Source organism: Pleuronectes platessa, chromosome 4, assembly GCF_947347685.1.
Source record: "Pleuronectes platessa chromosome 4, fPlePla1.1, whole genome shotgun sequence".
NCBI classification, from domain to species: Eukaryota; Metazoa; Chordata; class Actinopteri; order Pleuronectiformes; family Pleuronectidae; genus Pleuronectes; species Pleuronectes platessa.
In genome coordinates, this window is record NC_070629.1 from 23,152,200 (window position 1) to 23,175,778 (window position 23,579).

General features: G+C 41.3%; 1 protein-coding gene across 4 annotated transcripts in view; it reads left to right on the forward strand.

Annotated features, from left to right (window-relative positions):
• The first annotated feature begins 270 nt into the window (after positions 1-270).
• LOC128438997 (dmX-like protein 1) overlaps positions 271-23,579 on the forward strand; it is a 47,082-nt gene continuing 23,773 nt past the window's right edge. For 2 of the 4 annotated variants that reach the window (XM_053421796.1, XM_053421799.1), the window contains exons 1-28: positions 271-644; positions 2,234-2,458; positions 4,130-4,255; positions 6,973-7,050; positions 7,519-7,597; positions 7,708-7,852; positions 8,157-8,223; positions 8,433-8,617; positions 8,807-9,011; positions 12,252-12,432; positions 13,298-13,474; positions 13,610-13,851; positions 14,678-15,377; positions 15,823-15,944; positions 16,306-16,395; positions 16,788-16,890; positions 16,991-17,110; positions 17,469-17,687; positions 17,905-19,121; positions 19,301-19,559; positions 19,840-19,973; positions 20,168-20,354; positions 20,470-20,580; positions 21,004-21,173; positions 21,800-21,897; positions 22,029-22,194; positions 22,974-23,102; positions 23,221-23,359. In XM_053421796.1, coding sequence (XP_053277771.1) covers positions 2,372-2,458; positions 4,130-4,255; positions 6,973-7,050; positions 7,519-7,597; positions 7,708-7,852; positions 8,157-8,223; positions 8,433-8,617; positions 8,807-9,011; positions 12,252-12,432; positions 13,298-13,474; positions 13,610-13,851; positions 14,678-15,377; positions 15,823-15,944; positions 16,306-16,395; positions 16,788-16,890; positions 16,991-17,110; positions 17,469-17,687; positions 17,905-19,121; positions 19,301-19,559; positions 19,840-19,973; positions 20,168-20,354; positions 20,470-20,580; positions 21,004-21,173; positions 21,800-21,897; positions 22,029-22,194; positions 22,974-23,102; positions 23,221-23,359 — 5,536 coding nt within the window. In that variant the 5' untranslated portion in view covers positions 271-644; positions 2,234-2,371. The remainder of the gene's footprint in view (positions 645-2,233; positions 2,459-4,129; positions 4,256-6,972; positions 7,051-7,518; positions 7,598-7,707; positions 7,853-8,156; positions 8,224-8,432; positions 8,618-8,806; positions 9,012-12,251; positions 12,433-13,297; positions 13,475-13,609; positions 13,852-14,677; positions 15,378-15,822; positions 15,945-16,305; positions 16,396-16,787; positions 16,891-16,990; positions 17,111-17,468; positions 17,688-17,904; positions 19,122-19,300; positions 19,560-19,839; positions 19,974-20,167; positions 20,355-20,469; positions 20,581-21,003; positions 21,174-21,799; positions 21,898-22,028; positions 22,195-22,973; positions 23,103-23,220; positions 23,360-23,579) is intronic. The other 2 variants (XM_053421797.1, XM_053421798.1) reach the window with 2 other exon arrangements.

The following is a 23,579-nucleotide window of genomic DNA, read 5'->3' on the forward strand; positions in this document are numbered from 1 at the left end:
GAATAAAGACATATCCTTCTTTATTGGTGGGTTTTACGACATCATCACATGCTCAGAACCTTAAAGGGAAACTCAGCCACTTCTACAGCATAAATCAAATACTTTATAATAATTATTAAACGTCCCTTAGAATATTTATCAAATATTGAAATCAGGATTGAACTATAATCCTGGTGGTAATGTGACGTTTTGAATAACACAACGTGAACAAGTGCAGATGAGTTTTAAACTCCACGACCCCAAACTACAAGGACCACAATGCACCGCACGGAAACAGCGATTATCATGACACATCTCCAACATAAGCAAAAGCTTCCTCTCTGGAGGCATCTCTCTTGCTAACCTTGGGCAGAGGTTGGCTCCTTGCGGCTCCTCCGCGCCTTGACAACTCGGCGAATCACTCGCATTGACGGGCAGAGGCCACCGGGCACCGGGCGATGTTTGACGAGTGAGCCGCAGCTAGCTCCGGTAGCTAAGGACCCTCGCTAAAACACCGCTCCACCAGCTAGCACATGCTAACGCGGGGCTAACCGAGGTGACCGAAACCGTAACGTTCGCCGTTCTACCCAGAAAGTTGAAGCTGACAGGGGGGCGAGTGTTGACAGTGCATCCCCCGGGGACGTGTAACACCGCGGCAGCACACGGTGAGTAGCTAGCTAGCCTCTGGGGCTCCGGGTGGGTTTTAATGGACGGGTTTTGCTGTTGTGGACTGCAGGCGACTAGCTAAACTTGACGGCTAAAGTTAGCGTCGTGATGCGGTGACTGGGGAGACAGGTAGCTGGTGTGGGAAGCGGGTGTTTATAAACTGGTTTTCACGTGAGTCGCCACAGCCCGGGAGAGATGACTCTCATTTGCTCCTGTTATAAAATGGCTTGTGACGCTGCCGCTGCCCTTTGGTGGTAAAGTTGCTAACTTTGATGTGCGAAGGCTCGTGGTCCACTGGTGTTGTAACGTCAAAACCACAGTGTCATAACCGACTTTTTGCTTAAGGCTCAAACATCATCAGGAAATAAAACTGTGCGCAGACCGATGCACACGAGGAGAGAGAGAGAGAGAGAGAGCCTGCAGACATGTGACCCTGACTTGACCCTCCATGTAGCTGCAGGGATGGTCTCCTGCACAGGGCTGCAGTAGGATGTCTCTGTTGTAGGATGTTGTAGGTTTGCATCCTGGTGACGGTGACACGTCCACTGGCATCTGCCCTGCCCCCCTATGGATCCGGCTCTGAGAGGAGAATCGAGGGTTGAGAGCTGTGGTCAAAAAGGTTTTAGATATCGGGTCGATATCGATAATTATCACTTCATCTCTCACGTTGACGCTTGATAAACAGCAACAGAGTTCCCGAATCTGAGTTGTAACATTAAAAGCAGCTATGTCTTCTACCTCCTCACGGTGTTTTCACAATGCATAAGCAATAATATCAATAAATATTTTGTTTGTTTTGATAGAGATGTAAATCATATTTTGTTTATTGAACCAATCTCATTAAACCAATTTGATTTATCTGTCACTACTCATCGAAAAACGACCTCTTCTACTACTTCTCTAGACATTGTGTTAAACTTGCTGTCTTTAATGACTTACCTAGATTTTCATTTGTTTTCTTTTGCAATGATACATAAATACAGTTGACCCTTATAAATACTTTGCAAAAATATGCACCATTATTGAATTTCAACTTCACTTTGCTTGTCCATGGTACCATTGTTTTTTCACCTCCCTGGATGCCCTCCCCCATGCTTATCAGTGTAGTTTCTGCCCACCTTGATTTTTGCATTCCTGTTCCTCTTCATTCTAAAAAGTCTGTCATCAAGTTGATTGCATTTAATTTGCAGTGAATCTCAACCCTCTATGATTGATTTAAAATGTTGAGATAGGTCCAAACGACATTAACTTTGATGCCTATATGCTCTTTCCAGCTGTCCGGATTCCAAATAGGCTTAATGCTCATTTGCATTGGGTCCTTTATCAATAACATCAGCATGGTTTTGTTTCCATACATTAGGTTCTCATTGCAAGAGTACTTTCGTGCAGTTTTTGGGCTGGAGAAACGTTTTAAGTTCCAAGTGGCACAACAGAAACACTTCAGTGATCACCCACAGTATTTAATCCTTGTTAACGTTACAAGAGCTGAGTGTTAAATCAATTGGCAGTCAATACGGCTTCAGGGTTGGTGTTTACCGAACCAAATCATTCATCATCACATCTCTCTGTTTTTATCTCTTCCTAACAGCATATCTGTAGTCACTTAAGTGAAATTAAGGACAAAAGACAAAGATGAACACATCCTTCCCATGGTTTCCCATGGATTTTACCCGGAGTGGGAGGGTGTGAGGAAGGAAGGAGCACAAGGAGACTGTCAACATAAGTCATGAATCTCCATCAGGTCCTCACAGGGGCTGTCAACCCAGGGGACAATTGTTTCTCTGTCGGGAGCGTCAACAATGTGCCATTCACGGTAAGATATTTCAAGCTCTGGAAACATGCTGCTAAACTGATTGGTCACAAAACTGAAGAGACTCTTATTCATTGAGGCTTTTTATTAAGGTAAATGTAGTAGGAGCAGAAGCACGGGATGGAAAAAGGACCAAAAATGCTTTACTAATGCTCCTTGGAGCAAGAATTAAGCCGAGGGCGTGATCCTGTTTAGTAACCGGCTAATAGATATTGGGCACATTATTGATGTTGAATATTTTTAAGCGAAAATTGATCTACTATCTGTCTATCGTAGAACAGCTTTGCAACCATGTATCTATTTATGACACGTGACCTTGAACTCAAAACATACTGTACTGCTGTTTACAAAGTGAAACCTGTCATATAAAATACAGTAGCAGCCATCACACCAATTCTGTTGCTATAGCCACGTTGGTCCAATTAAACCCAAAGTAGGAGTTTATAGGACAGGAGATGAGGACTGTCGTCTTTTTCACAGCAGACATTGTGATGTGTCATAGTAGGAAAAGCACAGATGCTACTAATAATACAGTCTTTATTCTATTCTATAACTTCCCCTGTGAGCCATGGTAGCATGATGCTTTTCTGTCAGAAGGAACTATTCAGCCAAAACAAAAACAAAAATATTTTTATTAATCAAATATGACTTATCATTCATACTCTGATTGTAACTGTTAGTGAGCAAAAACAGAGTATTTAGGATCACACAGAAAAATGAGCTGAACTGAATTAATAATATAAATTTTATATGTAAATCTCTTTGCTAAAAACCGATCATAATCCAGCCAATACTATATAACACAAAAGTAATGTGCTGGCCTCAGATAAAAGATATATCTTATTACCTTTTTAAAAGCCCCTCTACTGGTAAAGTCTTAAATTCGCTTTAAGCTGGTTTGTCGTATTTTTTGCTGAATGAAAGAAAATGTACCTCTACCTGCCTCGTCAGTATATACACGTATTAAATCTTTTTTCAAAGTCTACATGTCTACAGGACAACGTAAGTTGGGTTTAAAATTGTATGAATCAACAATTTCACAAATGAATTTCTACCAGTTCGAGGAACAACTGTCAGAGTCAGCGTCACAGTCGTGATTCCCACCAGGGATTCTGATGCTGAAAAATAAATAGCAAATGATATTATGGGTTTGCTTACACAGTTCCTCATAAATGAGTACTGCTAGTCTGAAATGAAATATAGATGAAGGCTAGGTTACTCTATTAGTTAACTGTATAATTCAAATGCTTTATTGTGCCAAAGTCCTTTTCCTCTTCTGCAGGAAGTTCTTTATGAGGGTATACGACTTTGTTCCAGGGCTGAAATTCAAAGGCAGAACCTCAGACTGCGTTTGCACTCCGTGATCTAAAACTACTCCCATGCTATTCAGAGAGTGGATCAATAGGAGAACTATTTCTGTCCCTCTGTCCTCTAGTGAAAAGAGTCACAGACACACTGGAACACAGCTCATGTGAAGATATTCTTCTGAGAGCCACAGAAATAGAGTGTATAATTCAGATTCTCATCTGGTTGTGCTCCAGACCTGTCATATGGTGGCATAAGACAAGTGCAGATCAAGTGAGCCTTCAAGTGGCAATTCTCTCTGGACGGATCTGAGAATCATCTTCACCTCCTCTTCTCCTTGTGCTTTTCTCTTTTGTCTCTCTGGCACAGGCCTATGCGTCAGGTTGCGACGTGGTAATCTTGGGCAGTGACTTTGAGCGACTGCAGATCATCCCAGGAGCCAAACATGGGAACATTCAGGTCGGCTGTGTCGACTGCTCACTGCATGGTGGACAGGTAAGAGTGATGGGCCTGGTTCTCCATCTTATTAGGTTCACTATGATCTGGTATGTTCCCGGAATACCACTTGTGTTGAACACGGACATTATTCCAGTTTAAAGCAATGTTTATTTTGTAAATATTATTCGGATGTATTCATGACATTTTTTTTTTTTTTATTGGCGACATTAGTTTGTTTGAATGTTTTTTTCCTGTGTGTGTAAAGCAAGCTAGTGTTGGTGAAATCATACTTATGCTTATGTAGACTTGAATATCCATTTCCTGTCCCTTTGCTAATTTGCCTACAGGGCTCTGTTCTTTAGTTTCTTTTGTTGTAGATTAACTGCAAAGCCGCAGCTCTGTTGCAGTCTTTTTACTGTTGAAAGACATTTGTTGGCAAAATCAGAAGCTGTGTAATGAACTTGAGCTTCTACTGTTCGAGTGAGGGGAAAATCCCCCCGTAGAAGCATGTAGTTGTACACAGGCACATTCCCTGATATCCCCTCTAATGATTGTTTACACAGTAAAAGATCTGTTGTGATGTTTGTAATTTTCAACTGAAACAGATTTCCGGAGGACAAAAAGATTTGTGAAAATGTATAGTTATTTCTAGTGTCTGATTATATCTGTGGGACTGGGAGAATAACAAGTTGTTTGGTTTCTACACTGTTTGCTATAGGAGTAGATGTATTAGTTTGATTAGTTTCGATTACGAATGCAGAGTTGAAACAGGATTTGTTTCATTGTTTTGGCAGGACTGCTGGTAGTCTTTATAAAGGAAGTTGGGGCAGATGTTGACCCAGTTTCACAAATGAATAAGGGTGAAGGATTACAGAATAGGTTTGGATTCAGCACAGGCTTTAAGTTTGTAATTCACACTTTCAGATTCTTGATATTAGCTGTCCAGAACTTTGATGTAAAAGTTAAAAAAACTGAGACTTGATGGTTACGTCTCTACAGCGTACTAATTTAAATCTTCCGTTTCTCTCAAGCTTGATCGACGGCTGTTTTAGTTTTTAGTGGAAGACAATCACTTTGACTGAAGTCATGGTTTTCATGGTTGCTCAGAGCTACTCCTTAACAATGCTGCATTCAAATGCAAAAGGAGAATTAAAGTGTTTCTCCATCTGTATAAACTTGACAAATTACTTCGTTAAGATGTTACAGCTAAAGTCATCTCGCCAGACAATTTAGTTTTTATTTGGGGAATGTGGTGGCATTGCTGAAACAGCAGACAGGCCTGCTTTAATTCAAATGGGGGGAAAATGGTCTCCCAAGCCGTCACCACTCCCCTCATGTGATGTCTAATCCAATTCTGTTTGTCCAGAACTAACCTCACATGCCTTCAGCACAGTGTAGTGTCTGTAAAAACATGCCCAGTTGGTATGCATACCTTTATCTCAACGGTGATATGGGTAATGCTATTAGATTACACAGCATTGTTCTGCTAATTATGTAAATGCTGTAACACTTACAATATATTTCTAAGCATTTGTGCCCGGCTACCGTGGAATGTTTATTTTTGAAACTTGTAACAAAACAAAAGAAATGATGGCAATTGGCAAAGTTTGAACACTGAGTTAAATTACCTCACCTCACAATTTGCATGCCTACTTGTTATCTACGGTTTGCATTTAGAATTCAAATGCATGCAGAGCAACTCTATAGAGACAGAGCGGGGTACAATATCCACTAAAAACCACAAAGCATGAGCAGTGAAATTTGAAAAGGGGCTCCCATTAGTTAGCTAGCTAAAAGATGTGCTCCTCCTGGTTATAATAACTTCTGTAGTGATCTAAGAATCTCAGTTGTTTTCTTATGAAAATCAGTGTAGTGATCACAGCCACCGAGAGTTCATGTTCAATTGCTGCTTTTTTGTCTGATGGTTCACATTAAATCAAATTGTAGTGGAGACAGAAATGGAACTTATCATGCTCTTAAAGAACTTAAACTCTCTCATTCACAGAAGTCACACGCTGACAGTCTGTATTTTATTGACCCTATGTGTGACACAGCTTTTCTTATCCCTGAACCTTGGAAGATTGTTACTTGTGTTCATTGCCATAGAAATGTCATCCATTCACTCTGTTTAACATCGTGACCGTGGCTGCCGTAGAAAGCACTTGAGCATGCAGCCCTCAACGCATGAATGGGACGTGTGCATACAGTCGACAAGACAATGTTGACTCATCCCTCACTTTTTATAAGCTCAAATATTTGCGGCATGTTGTCCAGGGGCTATGCAAATGTTTTGTTGATGTTCTGGTTTATAGAGAAGTCTATGGATTCTTTTTGGTTGGTCCTAATTAGAAAAATCAGTCAGGATCAACCCTCATTATTCACCATCTCAATTGTCAAGTTAGTTAGTTTATGGTTTATTTCCATTAAACCCTTTTCTTTTTACAACAAATTGTTGCTTTTAAAGCCTTATTGACTTATTGCTTGGCCGATAAAAATGCACCAATATGCGCCTTTCACAGGTACATCAGTATAACATCGCTGAATAATAAACTGTGTGAAATTATGTATATATTTAAGTAAAAATGCATTTACATTTTCTTTATTCAAGTCTAGTTTATTTAGCTGTATTTGATACAATTTTTGTTAAAGGAAGTTACCCTTTTTGCATACATGGAAATGAAAATATAATTTGTGTAATGATGAATTGTTTCACTCTGCATCAGAAAACATGTATTGATTTATAGTGGGTTGCATTTTCTTTTCTGTGCTGACAGATTGCAGCTTCCTATGGAAGCATTGTGTGCGTCTTTGAGCCTGTTCAGCACCCAGATCAAAAAGATCCACCGTTGACTGTGAGTAGTCTGCATCCTTCTCCAATTACAGCGTGGTCATGCATGCAGTCACATCATCCTGAACAAGACATTTCTCTTTCAGGGGCTGCTCTTGTACAATTTGACACACATCAGAATATTTTCACTCTAATCTTGTAAGAAAGTCACCAGGGAAGAGCAAATATTTGAAACACGTATACACATTCTTACTGAAATATCCTTTCAAATCTTGCAGTCATTTTCTCGTTTACTATTTATAACTACTCTTTATTCAGTGATGGAAAGTTTTTACCAGCACCGCTCTCATTGCAGAAGTGTCCTGCTGTAACTGTTGCTGTCAATGTGGCCTGATCACATGTGGCTCACATGAGAACAGCCTCACTGCTGGTTCTAGTTCTGCAGTTGTAACCAGTAGTAGAAGTGATGGAGGAAAATAGAAATTATTAATCCCATTTTAACATTAATGTTTTGCATATTCTGTCTCTGCAGAAGTTGAATTGCCAATGGCAGAAGACGGGTCAGTTTGTATTACATTCTATGGTACGGAACCTTGCTTGGCACCCCACAGGTAATCAATGTAACACAACCGTACCAAAATAACAATGATGTCCTCGAAAAAGTGTTGAATTGGTGAATCTCTCAGATTTGCCTTAATGTATCTTTTTATTGTCTATGCAGGTAGCACTCTCCTAACAGGCTCTACTAGTCTCCAGTTGTGGTCTCATGTTGATGGAGTGAAAGATGAAGCTGAAGAATGGGGAAAGAAGGAAGAAATGACCATGAGAGACTCTCATTGTTCCTGGAGGTGTATCTGGCAGAGCAAGTAAGAACTAAGGAAAACTTTAAAATGGGGATTTTGCCAAGGAAATGTTTAATTGAAATGTTCTTCAATTTCGGACAGCATCAACACAATTTTTTTAACTTATTTACTAATTAGAAAATGTTATAAAACTTGCTAATTCCATTACTGGTACATTTAACTTTGAATGCAGATGCATCGTTTTATATAAATTCGTTTTATTTTGTCTTAAACCGTTGTCTTGTATCAGAGAATATAGACTTATGTGGTAGTCTGTAGTGTGTTATGAGTATTAAAATGTCATTTCGTATTTTTTCTTTTTCAAAAGGACAGCCTCTCCAGTCAGTTTAATGAGGTTCTCACCTGATGGGGATTTCTTTGCTACTGCTGGACAAGTAAGTGGCTTTAACAGGAGTTGCCAAACCTGTTTGTATTGTGATGCTAGCTATCCTATGTCATGCTAACATTCTTCATTTACAATGAGAAGTAATTACACTGTAAGTGTAAAGTAACTTACTGCTTTCCCTTAGTGTGTTCCCTTTTTTCACAATGGCTTTAAATTATAATTGCACTCCCTAAATCCAAACATCACTCTCTTCTCCAGGATGACTGCTTAGTCAAGGTCTGGTACAGCACCAGTAAGTGGAAGTCAGGTGTTTCCAGACTCTTCATTCCTGCACATCCCAGTGTCGGTGTCCAGGGAGAGCTGGCCTTCTCCTTTGTCTACCTGGCTCACCCCCGTTCTGTTACCGGCTTCTCGTGGAGGAAGACCAGCACGTGCATGCCACGGTATTGACACTGTTAAGCTATTATTTGACAGCCCTCCTCTCTGCAGCCATGATTAATTCATCTTCTCATCTGGCTAATATTGACTTTAGCCTACACTGCTGACAGTAACAGTAAGAAAAGCACAAGTCAACAGACATTAGTTAACGTTTGAGGTAATCCTTCTCCCTTTTCCTTCCTGTCTCCTAAAAGAGGTGCAGTGTGTAATGTCCTGCTCACCAGCTGTAAGGACAGCGTGTGTCGGCTCTGGGCAGAGACGCTGTTGCCCGGTGACAGCCTCCTGTACGGTCCCCACGAAAACTACAGCTCTGGCCAACACAGTGACACACCCAGATGTACCGGTCCTACAAGAAAACACGCCTGTAACGGAAAGACCCAAGGAAATACAGCACAGGAGGTAAGAGACTCTAATGTCACTTTAACAGTTGCCCCGTTTATTAAAGCAGTGATTTTCAACCAGTGTGCCGCGGCACACTAGTGTGCCGTGAGAGATCGTCAGGTGTGCCGTGGGAAATTATCTAATATCTAGTGTTGCACCGAAGTATCGGCCGAACATCGGTAGCGGCAGATATTTGCCTCGTTTACCGACATCTGCACATCGGTAATAAACTTGACTTTCACCGATATCATTGGTATTTGTGGTTAAACCGCTGGGCAGGTGCCGCGGCTGGGGGAGCAGTCGCCCTCCTCTCCACGACGCCGGAGACTCGGCGTCTTTTTGGGGGGGGGAGGTCCTATTCCGCTGTGCCTCACGGCGTCAGTGGTGCGGGGTGCTTTCTATCTCTTGGACCGCGGGGCGGTGTCCGTCGCCGGTGCGGAAGGCGGGCCGTTGGAGGGGACCGGGTACGGCGGTCGGCGGCAGCGACTCTGGACGCGTGTCGGGCCCTTCTCGCGGATCACCTCAGCTACGGCGCCCGCTGGGGGAACCCTCCGTTTGCGCGGGGGCCTCTTCCGGCGGTGGCGCCTAGCAGCCAGAACTGGTGCGGACCAGGGGAATCCGACTGTTTAATTAAAACAAAGCATCGCGAAGGCCCACGGTGGGTGTTGACGCGATGTGGTTTCTGCCCAGTGCTCTGAATGTCAAAGTGAAGAAATTCAATGAAGCGCGGGCAAACGGCGGGAGTAACTATTGGCACTCAAAACAGGTAAATCTGTTTTAGACAGGGTTGAAAGGTCCTGTTTTAAATGATCCTTGTGGTATTTTGACCAAAATATGTTACAGACATTTCAATAAGACCCCAAGGAACCATATCAAATGTGATAAAATGGGTATAATATGTCTCCGTTAAATAAAGTTTAGTTAAATCAAAGATTGTTTCATAAATCTGATTCAATTTGTGCTCATTAAAAGGTAAGAGTAAGAAAGGGCTGAAATAATTTAAAATAGTGCTTTTTAATACATTTAGAAATTATATTACTAACTATATGTATTATATGTACTGTGTTAGTCCATAGAGTGTCATTTTGGTTGGTGGTGTGCCCCAGGATTTTGTAAATGTAAAAAATGTGCCGCGGCTCAAAAAAGGTTGAAATTCACTGTATTAAAGGACAACTTGATAAAACAACTCTAGCCTTTTTCCAGCAGTATATTCTACCCTTGTGGAGATAGAAAGCAGTTCATTGCTTTGGCCATTTGGGGGATTAAAGTAAGCAGTGCTGTCAATTCGCAATACACTTATAGCTTATCTTCGAATGGGCAAAATATGAGATATTTCTCATCATTTCAGCAACTTTAACTAAAGTGTTGTCAAATTGTCTCCAAAACCGTTTTAACCAAGTCTAATAATGTTAAACTAAGAAAAAAGAGGACCTCAATTATTTCAACCTAAATAACATCATAGAATTTAAGTTAAAAATATATACTTTAATGTCAGTATTTACTAATATGTATAACATGCTGTATGCTTGTGTATTACCTCTAAATTCACTTTGCAGATTTTCAAATTGTTACATGTACAAACGTCATGCTTCATTTACTTCCTACTTGGATATAAATGAATAAATAAATACCATAAAATGCACAGATTAAGTAAGTTTTATAAATTGTCCTCATAAAGCATTGTAAGAACAAATTTAATGTTTATATTAGCGTAACACTTTCATGCTTTAATGTGTTATACCTTATCACTTTGGGAATATCATATTTTTTGGCTACAAAATACAGAAAGAAATACCATAATTTGTCTTTGTTGTGGGGAATAAATGTGCACAAATAACCTTGAAATAGAAGACAGACCACTATATTTTCAACGCTGCTGAGGCATGTCATTAGGGAACTGCAGAGATGAGAGAAAAAGAGCAAAGGGAGACTGGAGAAGGAGATAGAAATATAACTGAGGCTTAGTGGAGTTAAAAGTGAAAATTAATTGGCTATCAGACATGAAAACACTTTCTGAAGCTTTGTCGAGGGCTTAAGAGAATCAGGGTAGAATATTGGCCTCCTTTCCGTATTCTATAAAACACTTGAACATTATCACTTTGACTTGTGACGGTTGTTTTTCTGTTTCATTCTGCTGCTGCTAGCTCACCTTCAACGGTAGTGTCGTCTGTGACCTAGGCTGTTGCTGACTGTGTGGCCTCTGTAGGCCCCAAAGACAATGTTAAAATCCATTTTAATATGTACATTTAAATGTCCATGTTTAAATAGGTCTTACTGGCACTTAACAGAGCCCAGAGCACATAAGATTACAAGAAAAATAGGTATGCAAATGTCTGTACTTTGCCTTGAGGAGAGTCTGCAAGAGTAGATGTGTGGAATTATTCATTAGAAATCACAGACTGGGCGGGTTGATCCGGGCTGTAGTCTGAGGTAATTCTCTCCCTCCCCAACTCAAGGGATGGACAATACAGAGAAAGCACTTACACTGCAATCGCCTACAATCAAATGTTTCTACTTGGATAACTTAAACCAATTAGAAGTACGTCTGTCTCCTTTTGTACACGTCAATGTGAGACACCCACTCCCAAATAGTCTCTTTACACACATTTCTTTTTCATAACCGCAACAAAAAAATTCTACATGAATTTAAAGATCATCTGTATTTGAGATTAAGATTATTGTTACAGGTTTAATCTTGTCATGAGCATTCACAGAGGCTCAAATATAGAAGTGTATATCTGAATGACAAATGAGCCCAAAGTACTTAACCTAAGTACTAATTTAAGTTTTAAGCCCCATCTCTCATATCCACTCTCCAGGCTTGCGGGTTCCTTCCATTTCTGTTTCTTAGACACATTTGGCTGTAAAACTTGAATGTCTTTTAACATCAGTAACATCAAATTAAATTCACACCCTAAAGCAGAGAAGCTTTGTTCAGGCTGGGAGGAGTTTCCTTGTTAGTAAGTACAACTTGAATCATTTACAATAACAAAAAGCCGGTTTGACCTGCATTTCTCTGTGTGTGTACCTATGGTGTGTCACTACACTGACCCATCCTATACAACACCTGCTTTTCAGGTTATTTACATTTTTGGGCATTTTTAATTCTATCATTTCTTTTAATGTAAATACTTTCATAAGCCAGGGAAAAAAGCATGTTGGCCTAAATCTAAGGCAGACTATCAACCCAAGTTTAGTATAAGAAACAAACAACACATTTTTACTGTCTGCTTTAAATTATTAATGTTTTCTTCACAGTCGAGTTTTCAAGAATCATGGCACTTGTCCTCTTACCAGGACGTACCCCAACCCTCCCTGATTGGGTGCATGTCCAACCATCAGAGCTGCCACTACAACCACAAGAGGATCAACAGCAACATGCCCCATGCCAACGCTCTCTGCCACTTCCACATTGCTGCCAGCATCAACCCAGCCACAGGTTAGAATCAATAACTGACGTTTCTCTTACTAGCTGTTGATGGTTGATCTAAATTTAGTGAAGTATTAAAGGTGATGATGTTTCAAACACGTGACTGATGCACAACTGAAAGAATATAAATATCATAGGATGATAAAGAGGTGCTTTAGAGATATGATAAGATGCAGACAAAGAAGTGAACTTGGAGAGACAAAGACATTTGATAGCTTTTTGGCGATAGGACCCGACACGGATGTCCGTTGTTCTGTTACTAAAAACCGCTGATTCATATGACCTGTCTCCTGAATGCTCGACGTTATCCCTCACCTCAATGTTCTGGATATTTTCCAGTTTTGAGCGTTTCTTTCTCCTGCTGCTCTTCATATGTGAAAAGACAAAATCCAAATGATTAGCAGAATTCATGTCTAGAAATACCTTTACAGTCCAGCAACATATTAGTTATTTGTAAACCATAGAGGCTACATCAAGTCTTGTTTGAATAAAATCAGTAGTGGGTCAGAGGGCTTCGGCTCTTTCTTTTGACAAAAAGGGCTGTAAATGTTGTTCATTGCCCGAGGTTGTTTAACGTGCCAGTGTGTTTCCCTTCCCTCACGGAAGCTGCTCACAGCAAATGGAAGTTATTTTCATTCTGTTCTTCTCTGTTTTTTTAGGGTAGCTTAATTTGACCTGAATTGCGGCCGAATCTCCTTCAGCCTTTAATTCCTGTAGGCTCGTATTTGTATGCTTGAATTATGTTTAAGCATATTTCAAACCATGCTCATATTCATGGAAGTTTATTTTCTCCAGCGTGCCCCCGAACTAATGGAATGCAAATCCCTGTTATTATTCACCTTTTAGTCTAAAGGTTGTAATGTCTTTACTGCAGACATTCCTCTGCTGCCCTCAATCTCCTCTCTGAGTGCCGCAGATGACGACGAACCTGGAGGTCCTTTTACCGTCCACTGGCTGAACAACAAAGAGCTTCACTTCACTTTAGCTATGGAAGTCTTCCTGCAGCAGCTCAGAGGCAGCCTGGAGCAACAGAATGGCTGCTCCCATGAAGGTACAGACAAATATTTGGATTAGGCCAACAGTTTATTTGAAGGAGTGTGGATATGAAGCTGGAGCAGAACTGTCAAAACATATTTTGTTCTGCTTAGTTTTTCATACTGAACACTGATTTGCATTCTCCACCCAGAGCCTGAGGATGAGGATAACTCTGATGACGAGGACACTGGGAGCAGACCAGCTGAACCCCAAGGACCTGAGGGTGGGAAGCTTCCTCTGGCAGCAGTGGAGCACCAGGTGGACGTGCTGTTAGAGGAGTGGAATAAAGGGGCAGACATGTTGTTCAGTATTCACCCCATGGACGGCTCCCTGTTAGTCTGGAATGTGGACTGGTTGGATGAATACCAGCCAGGGATGTTCAGACAAGCTCAGGTACATTTACTGTGATGTGCTTCATATTTATGTAAAATAATTGAATCCACAAAGATGGATAAAGAAAAATAGAGACATGAAATTGTATGATAGGAAAAAACAGTAAAGCAAATGTCAATTAAATGTTTTACCTAATGATTTAATCATCACTGTAAATTAAGTAGATTTTCATTTTGTTCACTCTTTCAAATGTCTGGTTTGTATTCAAATTTTTGGGGAGTGCTTCTCAGAGACAGCATCAATTCATCATCTCAGTCAGGTTGTGAATAATTTTGACAGTCGCGATGGTCCGGCTTCTATTCTAATGGCTTCTCAACCAGCCGTTCAGACAATTACATTCTAATTATGTGTGATTTCCTATCAAATTCCCGGCTGCATTTTTATTAGCAGTGAAATAAAGAGAATCTCTTGACGTGGCAGTTATTCAGTCGGGCAATGCAGCAAATAAAATTCCCAAGTTTCATTAGCATTCAGGTTATTTTTAGCTTGAGTATTGTTGAACATATCGTTTTTTACATATGTGAAGGTGCAAATGCAGGAAAAGTCTCCATTATTGTCTTTGTGACTCACTTTATGTCAGATATTCTCTTATTGCTCAACTTCAGAAAGAAGAACAGAAGAATGTGAACCTTTTGTTTTGAGCTCAACCTTTTTATAAAATGGGTTCACGATCTTCAGTGCCATCTGTGTCAAATTCCACGTTCAAATGGGAAGTTTTTCAGTTTCTGAAAAAGAAGTGATTGTCAAAATCCTTTTTAACACTCAGAGCTGAAAAGTTTGAGTTGTTAAAGATTTCATTGCTCTGATTTTCCTCTTTCTCCATCAGGTGTCGTTTGTGTCCCGTATCCCTGTGGCATTCCCTGCTGGTGATGCCATCTCCCTGAGCCACAGCGTTGTTATGTATGCCTGCAACAAGAACGTGGATCTGGCTATCCAACATGGCAGACAACGACCGTCTGGGAGCACATTGCCTCAAGCTAAATCTGCTCTAATAAGCTACAGAGATCAAGGAAAAACTCTGCCCAGCAGTAGCCTTCGACTCAGCATTTTCACCCCCAATGTCCTTATGATCTCCAAACACGCTGATGGTTCCCTGAACCAGTGGGCAGTAAGTTTTGCAGAGGACTCTGCTTTCTCCACTGTCCTCAGCGTCTCACACAAGTCACGGTACTGTGGCCACCGCTTCCACCTCAACGACCTGGCCTGTCACTCGTTACTCCCGCTCCTCCTCACCACCTCGCACCACAATGCCTTGAGGACACCAGAGGTAGACAGCATTCTGGCTCCTCCAGAGGTTGTTTCAACATCGCTACCCCGTGGGTCACGGGCCAGCCGGCTGTCCCTTGGTGTGGTTTCCCAAGACCCCAATGCAATCTACAGTGAGCTGATTTTATGGAGAGTGGACCCTGTTGGCCCGCTGTCTCTGTCAGGCGGGGTCTCGGAGCTCGCAAGGATCAATTCCCTCCATGCATCAGCATTCGCTAACGTTGCCTGGTTGCCCACTCTCATTCCCAGCAGCTGTTTAGGTGAGAAAATGTTTTTAGGATTTCTCTGCTTTGACATTTTAATGAGCACAGCATCATCATCATAATATGTTTGTTTACCAAACACTTATTTTGGTCCAGTTATATGAAGGAAAGGATTCGGGTTCGGTTTCAACTATCTTTTCCTCAATAACTTACTTTGACCAAGTGAGACTTGGGGATATGAATACTCAAAAATAGAATTTTTAAAATATTTATTTTACCCTCATTTGTAGCTCTCCTCTGTGTAATAAAAGATTTATATTACAACATTGTAAACATCATGAATATCACCTTAATAATCTGCTTGTTTGTCAAATATATTTAACCTTAGTATTCTGGATTTTTTTGTCTTTTGATTGTATGTTTACTTTGAGAAACAAGCTTAATAGCACCCACTGTCACACAGTTTTTTCTTTAACTGTCTTCATTTCATTTCCCTCTTTAGGTGTATACTGTAACTCGCCCAGCGCCTGCTTTGTGGCCAGTGACGGCCACTCACTCAGGCTGTATCAGGCTGTTATCGAAGCCAAGAAACTCCTGGGTGAACTCTCCAACCCTGAGATCTCAGTAAGTCCTCCAATGTATTAGTACCTTCAACTGTTATTAAGTGATTTAAGAAGAAGCTATGAATTTGCAGTCTTGCCTCCTAATTAGTGTCAGCCTTGGATGACTTGGTAGAAAAATGACATCAAATAACGTGATAATTAAGACGAATGGTATGTCAGGGATCTCTCTGACCTACTACAGCAGTGTTTAATTCAGCAAAAGTGACATTTGATATTAAGCCTTTATCAACCAAAACAAATCACTATCTATCTATTGCATCTAAGATACATTTTTTTAATTTAGACTATACGTTTGGTAAAGTAATTGTATGTTTCAACTATGTAATGCTAGTCTAAAAATGTTAATGTCCTTTCCTCTTCAGAAAAATGTTGGGGAGGTGTTCAACATGATCAGTCAGCAATCCACAGCAAAACCAGGCTGTATAATAGAGCTGGACGCCATTACTGACTTTGTAAGTATAAATAAAACCCAAGTAAATGGAGCGTATTCTAAAACATTTGCTTTTTGTTTGTAGACATCTTTGATATTTAAGATATGAACTGGAACTTTACCCCTGAAATAAAACCTTTACTGAACTAAATTTAAAGGCCAAAGACGGAATCTGGAGCATTTGTATAAGAACCGTTGTGTGGTAGAGTTCAGGGTCTCTTCGAAAGGTCTAAACGGGTGCAGAGCAAATCCTTCCTCTTCACCTCAGGCAGCTTGTGAATGTGTTTATGTAGCTTTGACACAACTCCTGTCAGTGTTAATGTGTTTTGTATATTTGTACCCCAGTCGATAAAGCGTTTTGTTCAGTGTCTGCATCTGTTACAGTTTGATAGCATTTTGTGTTGTTCTCTAAAGCAGGGAAAGGAGACGCAGCTCCTGCATGTTTTTGAAGAGGATCTGATCCTTGGCAGTGAGAGAACAGAGAGCACACAGGACAATCCTGATTCTCCTCGCACTGGTACAGATAAATTATCTTTTGCTAGCTCAGAAGTTTGATTTATGCCACCTTTCAAACTTCATTATTATTCTCTGTGTGTCTGTGTGTTTTTGCTCTGCAGCCTCCGGTGAGCCAACCTTCTCGGCACGTTTTTTCCTGGTGGTGGTCGAATTAACTCCGACAGGTCGTTCCCTCCTCCACATGTGGCATCTCCATCTTGTTGCTCGACCAATCACCATGGGTGGGTACTTTGATATGACATTTTAATTCACAATTGCTTAAGGACAGGCCCTATTTTATCTATCACCTTGTTTAATAGCTAATGAAATACATGAATGACAGCTCCAAAAAACAACTTTAATCCTGAGAAAGGGACAAATACTTGAAGCTCCCAGACAGTATTATGATTTCTGCTAGTGAGCATTAAATATATATAATAATATGTTATAAAATGTCATTTTCTATTGAATATGTAGAAATAATAACTTTTGAGGATCCTAGGAAGTTGTGGACAATCTTTTGAGAATATTCTGTAAATTAATTAATTAAACTGTAATGGCAGTATACTTACAGGCCTCTTTCTGTTTGTGTCGTCCCAGAGGAGACCAAGACGGAGAAAGATGCCACCTCAGCTTCTCCCATGAACACATCCCAGTTTGACTTTGACACGTTCAGTTCTCCAGTAGCCCAGAAGAGTAAAACCTGCACTTCCAGTCTGCAGAGTGCTTGTCGCCTCATCCTCACAACGCAGAGACTTTACAGCCAAGAGATGGCTCTTCCAGAAGGTGTAGAAGCCATCAGTGTTACACCCTCCGCAGGTGAGCGATAATGAGATCATACATAATGCAAATGATAAAAAGATCCAAGACGCAGGAGAATTCACAGAACAGCATTTAATGACCCCGAACAGAAATTGCCAATTCAAAGGTTGTCAAATTGCCAGAGTTCTAAATCTGAAAAGATATCACATTCTTTAACTTAAGATGTTAAGAAAAACTTCTTTGGCTAATATTTTATTATCAACTTTCCTCCTAGGTCACTTGAGTGCATCCTGTTCTCTGCCAGCTGGCCGTGTGCCTTATCTCCTTGCTACTTCCTGTTCTGATGGTAAGGTGCGCTTCTGGAGGTGTAATGTTGTGGCGGCAGGACCCTCCAGTATGGACGCCTTGTTGTACCAGTGGGAGGAGTGGCAGCTCCTGCTAGAGGACAGGTTTCCCAACAGCAGCACAGTAAGTGTGCCAGGTCGCCCCATAGAGGTCAGCTGCTGTCACACAGGACGGATTGCAGTTGCCTACAGGCAGACGCCAAACACATCTTTGAATTCAACACTTCATCTGAACTCTAATGGACTGTTGACGTCTCCTCCTACCCTGGCGTCCTCTCCCTATAGCACACACCTGACCCCAACTCTGACTGTACAGCGTAGCTCTAATCCCACCCCCAGCCCCAACATAGTAAACATTAGAGAACCTTTGGTACACATCAGCATCTTCCAGTGTGAGTCCACCGGTGGTTCACAGTGGATTCTCGATCAGACCATCGTCCTGGACAGCGCAGATCTCACACCTGTAAGTGTTACAACTAAAATGGACTTCTCTTTACCTAATGACAACTGTCTTGGTTCCACTAGTAAGAGCCTTGTTCATTTGGACTGGGTGTCCCAAGAGGATGGGTCACATGTCCTGACTGTTGGTATTGGGACCAAGATTTATATGTACGGCCGTCTTTCTGGGAAACCTCCAGAACTGGGTCTGTCGTCTGAAGCGAGTAGAGAACAGAGCTTGTCTCGTCTAGTTCTGCTTCGATCAGTCGATCTGGTCTCCTCGGTTGAAGGCTCATTACCCATCCCGGTCTCCCTCTCCTGGGTACGAGACGGCATCCTAGTTGTAGGGATGGACTGTGAGATGCACGTCTACTCCCAGTGGCAGCCGCCAACGCCACCAAGACCCAGTGCTGTCATTAACCAAGACAACGACATCAGCAGCAGTGTCTCCTCCATTATCTCAGCTGTCAGACAGAGCCAGGAGGAGGTACTCAGTCCTGGTGCTTCAGCGTCTTCACTAGCTCCTCCCAAAAAGGCCTTGACCAGGTCGATGATGAGTCTGGCTCAGAAACTCAGCGGGAAGAGGACGGCCTACGACCTGCCTGTAGAGATGGAAGATTCTGGTCTTTTTGAAGCAGCTCATCAACTCTTTCCCACTCTGCCCCAATACCATCCTGTGCAATTACTGGAGCTCATGGATCTTGGGAAAGTAAGTAAAAAAACAAATACTCAAATTCTAACTGTTTTTATTGACTGTATATTAGATTTTTTTCTTTACATTTAAAAATAATGGAATTTACCAGAAGCTTACCAATTTGTTGAGGTTTCTTTACAAAGCAAATCAATGTATTTTATTTAATACGTGTAACATAATTTGCCTGTCTTCAGGTTCATCGCGCCAAAGCCATCCTCTCTCACCTTGTGAAATGCATTGCTGGAGAAATTGTGCCACTTAAAGACAGCACCGCCCATCCAGAGAGACGTGTGCGCTCTCGAACTATTGGTGCCAGTGGAAGCACAGCCAGGGATCCAAAGATGTTCAATATCACAGAGAACTCTGCCCCTGACTACACAGAGATAAGCTCCATCCCTCCCCTGCCTCTGTACGCCCTTCTAGCAGCTGATGAGGATACGTCACGAAAAACTGGTGGGTATACAAAACGTGGATTGAGAATTATACTAAGTAGCTAGGATGGGAAGGATTGAGAGACCATCCTAGTGTTTCATCCTCTTGTTTTCTCTCATCTTGTCTCCGGGGATATTAAGTTACAAGTATTAAAGCTGAAACATGTATACAATAATACAATAATCTGCTCTGTTGTATTTAATTTGATCTGCTGTCTCGCCAGCAGGAGGGTATTTTTCCTCAGGTGTTTTATGAATTACACGTCTTATACAATTTAGCTCTGCCTTGTGCCTCCTTACAGATACAGTGAGCAGTGTGAGTGGAGATAGTGGGCACGGTTCCAGTCACACAGATGCTTACGATGAGCTCTTCCATACACCGAGCATAGCGGACGTGGATCCTCTGGACAACGATGAAGAGGAAACTGGAAACAAGGTCAGTTTCTGTTTGCTTCTGCTTGGTTTCAGTGAATGATATATTGGTGCCTTGAAATTATAGACCAGTTAAAATCTTCTGCCTCTCCTTCTTTTATCATTATTTTCTGCTTCTGTATTATGTGTTGTGTATTAAGTTAGAAATACTATACATTTAATTTTAGAGACTGTCCTCTGTCCTGTTCCTGTCTGTAGGTTATTGACCTGTCTCAGTACAGTCCCACATACTTTGGTCCAGAACATGCCCAGGTTCTGTCCAGCCACCTCCTTCACTCCAGTTTGCCAGGATTAACTTGTATGGAGCAGATGTCTCTCATGGCGTTGGCCGACACAATTGCTAGCACAAGCACAGACCTCAAGGGCAGCCAGGGCAAAAGCAAAGGTACTGCAGGGAAATAAAGTTGGCATGAAGGTCCTACAAGGACATGTTCTCCATTTCATTACACAAAAGGTAATACAATTGTAAATCAATTAACTGTCTGTTGTTGATTTACCAGGTGGAGAGACACTGGATGAGTGTGGTCTGAAGTTCTTGCTGGCCGTTAGACTGCACACCTTCCTCTCTACCTCCCTGCCTCCAGCGCACCGAGCACAGCTGCTACGGCAAGGTAGAGAGACTGGGGAGAAACTGTTTTCATTGGGGTCATCCAATAGCTGATGGGATTTTTGATACTGTATGATCAGAAGACTTTTCTTACTAATCGTCCAGATTGCTGCTGAGTGTGACCTGCACTCCTTCAATCAAATCATAGTACACATTTTCGGGTATTAACTCTAATGCCCGAGACGCATCGAAGGGACAAATATCGAACTTGAGTTTTTGAGGTTTTAATGAAAGATGTGAAAAAGCCATAGCCAATTATCATACTTAAGAATCTCATTGAGCAAGGTTCTTAATCTGTGTCTACTGAATGCTTTGAATATAGGGATCCAACTGTGCCTCTGTATTTACTGTACATCAACAATGTGGATTCTCCCTTCAAAATACAAACTTTCCCCATTTTCCACATGTGCCTTTCTACTATCTACAGGCCTGTCAACGTGTCACTATGCCTGGGCCTTCCACTCTGAAGCTGAGGAGGAGCTGATGAACATGCTCCCTGCCCTACAGAAGGGGGAGACCACCTGGCCTGAGCTCCGCTCCATGGGTGTGGGCTGGTGGCTGCGCAGCACCAACAAGCTACGCAGGTGTATTGAGAAGGTGAGGCGGCTCATGTCATTAATCAATTTTCATATTCAATTAAGGAGCCAGTGCTTCATCTTAAGCAGTGAACTGTTGCCAATTCAGATAAAATAAGATTGATATGTACGAAGTAAAAATTTAACAGGTTGTACAGCTAGTAGTAATTCAGAGAACATATAGAGGTGTGTAGGACATTAGAAGGCCAGCTCCTCTCTGAACTCACACATTCACTTTGCATTCATATTCACTCTTAACTTAATCTCTACTATTTTGATTAATATATTTAATTTTTCTTTGTCCTATTCATTAGTGAACAGAATACTGTTTTAACAGCTGCTCTGACTCTAAGCAACATATTGATCAAACAAAGTTTATTAAGGATTTTCTTATTTTTCTCTAAGAAACGTGCACAGAATAATTTAGAGTGTTGACACTATCTACTGAGGGTTTCATTATAAATGAATTGTTGTCAGTTAGGGTAAAAATGACATTCTCTCGAGGTCGGTTTAGAATGCAGCATTAAAATGGAACATAAGCTTCTCCCTGAGTTTGATCCACAAAGCAAAAACTTTTTTCTGTGGATAAGACTGCTGCATACTGAGGAGGCGTGAGCTGAATGTATATTTTCTTCTTTGTTTTGTCAGGTTGCCAAGGCTTCTTTCCTGAGGAGCAACGATCCACTGGATGCAGCTATGTTTTACCTCGCAATGAAAAAGAAGGCAGTGGTCTGGGGATTGTACAGGTAGGCAGAAGTGACAGTATGTTTCACATTGAAAAACCAAATGCACATACCGTCATCAAAATAGTTTCCCTTTGTCTGATAACTGAAGGTGTATGACAGCAGGTTTCAATCCATAACTACGTTCTCTCCAGGTCTCAGAACAATGCCAAAATGACAGAATTTTTCCGCAACAACTTCACCGAGGACCGGTGGAGAAAAGCAGCATTGAAAAATGCCTTTTCACTATTGGGAAAGCAGCGCTTCCAGCATTCTGCAGCATTCTTTCTTCTAGCTGGCTCCCTGAAGGATGCTGTTGAGGCAAGTGGAAAATAGACATGACATGATGTTTGCAAGAAGCCCATGTTCCTTCAGCTGCAATTGTCACTTTCTAGCCGGCTAAACCTCAGAGACCTTGCTCTCAGAATAAGACAAGTCATATTCATGCAGGAAGTGCTTGATATAGCAGAAACACCAGATTCACATAAACAGATCGTGTGGCCAGTGGATCCTTATTATTATTATTATAATAGTTAATTTATTCCCTGTGGTGTCACCACTAATTAAGCGCATGGTTCTCATCTTTTTACTCGCAAATCATAAGGGCAGCTTCTGGTCATCTCCTGTACTTGACCTTTTATAAATCAAGGTTACTTCTGTTTAGAAAATCCCTGAAGCAATGAGTCACATTATTTCATCAGCGTGGGTAACTGGAGCTTCTCTAAGCGCTTTATGGAAATGAGCATTACCCGGGCAATGGGCTATCATTGACTTTGTTTAGTCTCTCTGGCTGGGAGGTAGTCTCATTGAAATGCACCTCACAATTTAACAGTCACAAGTGAAGAGAACAATTCAGACACGCCCACTAACTCTTCTCTTCGAGCAGAGTTTAATTTATTTTATTCAATAAAGTTCAATAAAAATAAATGGATAAGAAAGCAATAAATTCAGCGGATCGTTAAGCTCCACTACTTTACTCTGTATCCAGATAATGTTTAATTTGTCAGCTTATGTCTTGTCTCAGCTATTCAGTCTTTTGACAATAGCTCAGACCCATTTTCAAATGATGACTGACTGTGCTTTACTTATTCCTCCGCCAGGTGTGTATAGAGAAATTGCAGGACTTGCAGCTGGCTCTGGTGATCTCAAGATTGTATGAGTCTGAGTTTGAGACGTCATCCACCTACAAAAAGATCCTGCAAAGACACGTTCTGGGTCACGACAAACAGGTACCTACACCTTAGGGATGTAACAGCATCCACATTGCATCAAACAACCCAGCCTTGTTTGATTGATAATAAGATGCAGAAACCAGAGTGAGACATTTCAAATCTCTGTATATTTTAGATTCCAGGCCACCAGGACCCGTTCCTGCGGAGCATGGCTCACTGGGTCCTGGAGGACTACAGCAGAGCCTTGGACACCTTAATTGAGCAGCCTGCCAACAGCAACAGCTCTGGGTCCACTGAGAGCAAATGTGTCACTGGTAGGTCTGCAGGGAATCTGTTTTTATTTACATATGTGCAAAGGGGGAATTGGAAAAGTACAATTTGTAACTGCATTCCACAAAAACATTTATGTTTATAATTAATAATCCACAGTTTACTATTACACAACTTGTGTACTTGAACCTAGCACACCACCCTATGATTGTATACTTCAGATTATTAGTAATCAAAAGTTAAAAGAAAGACTGCTTTCATTGC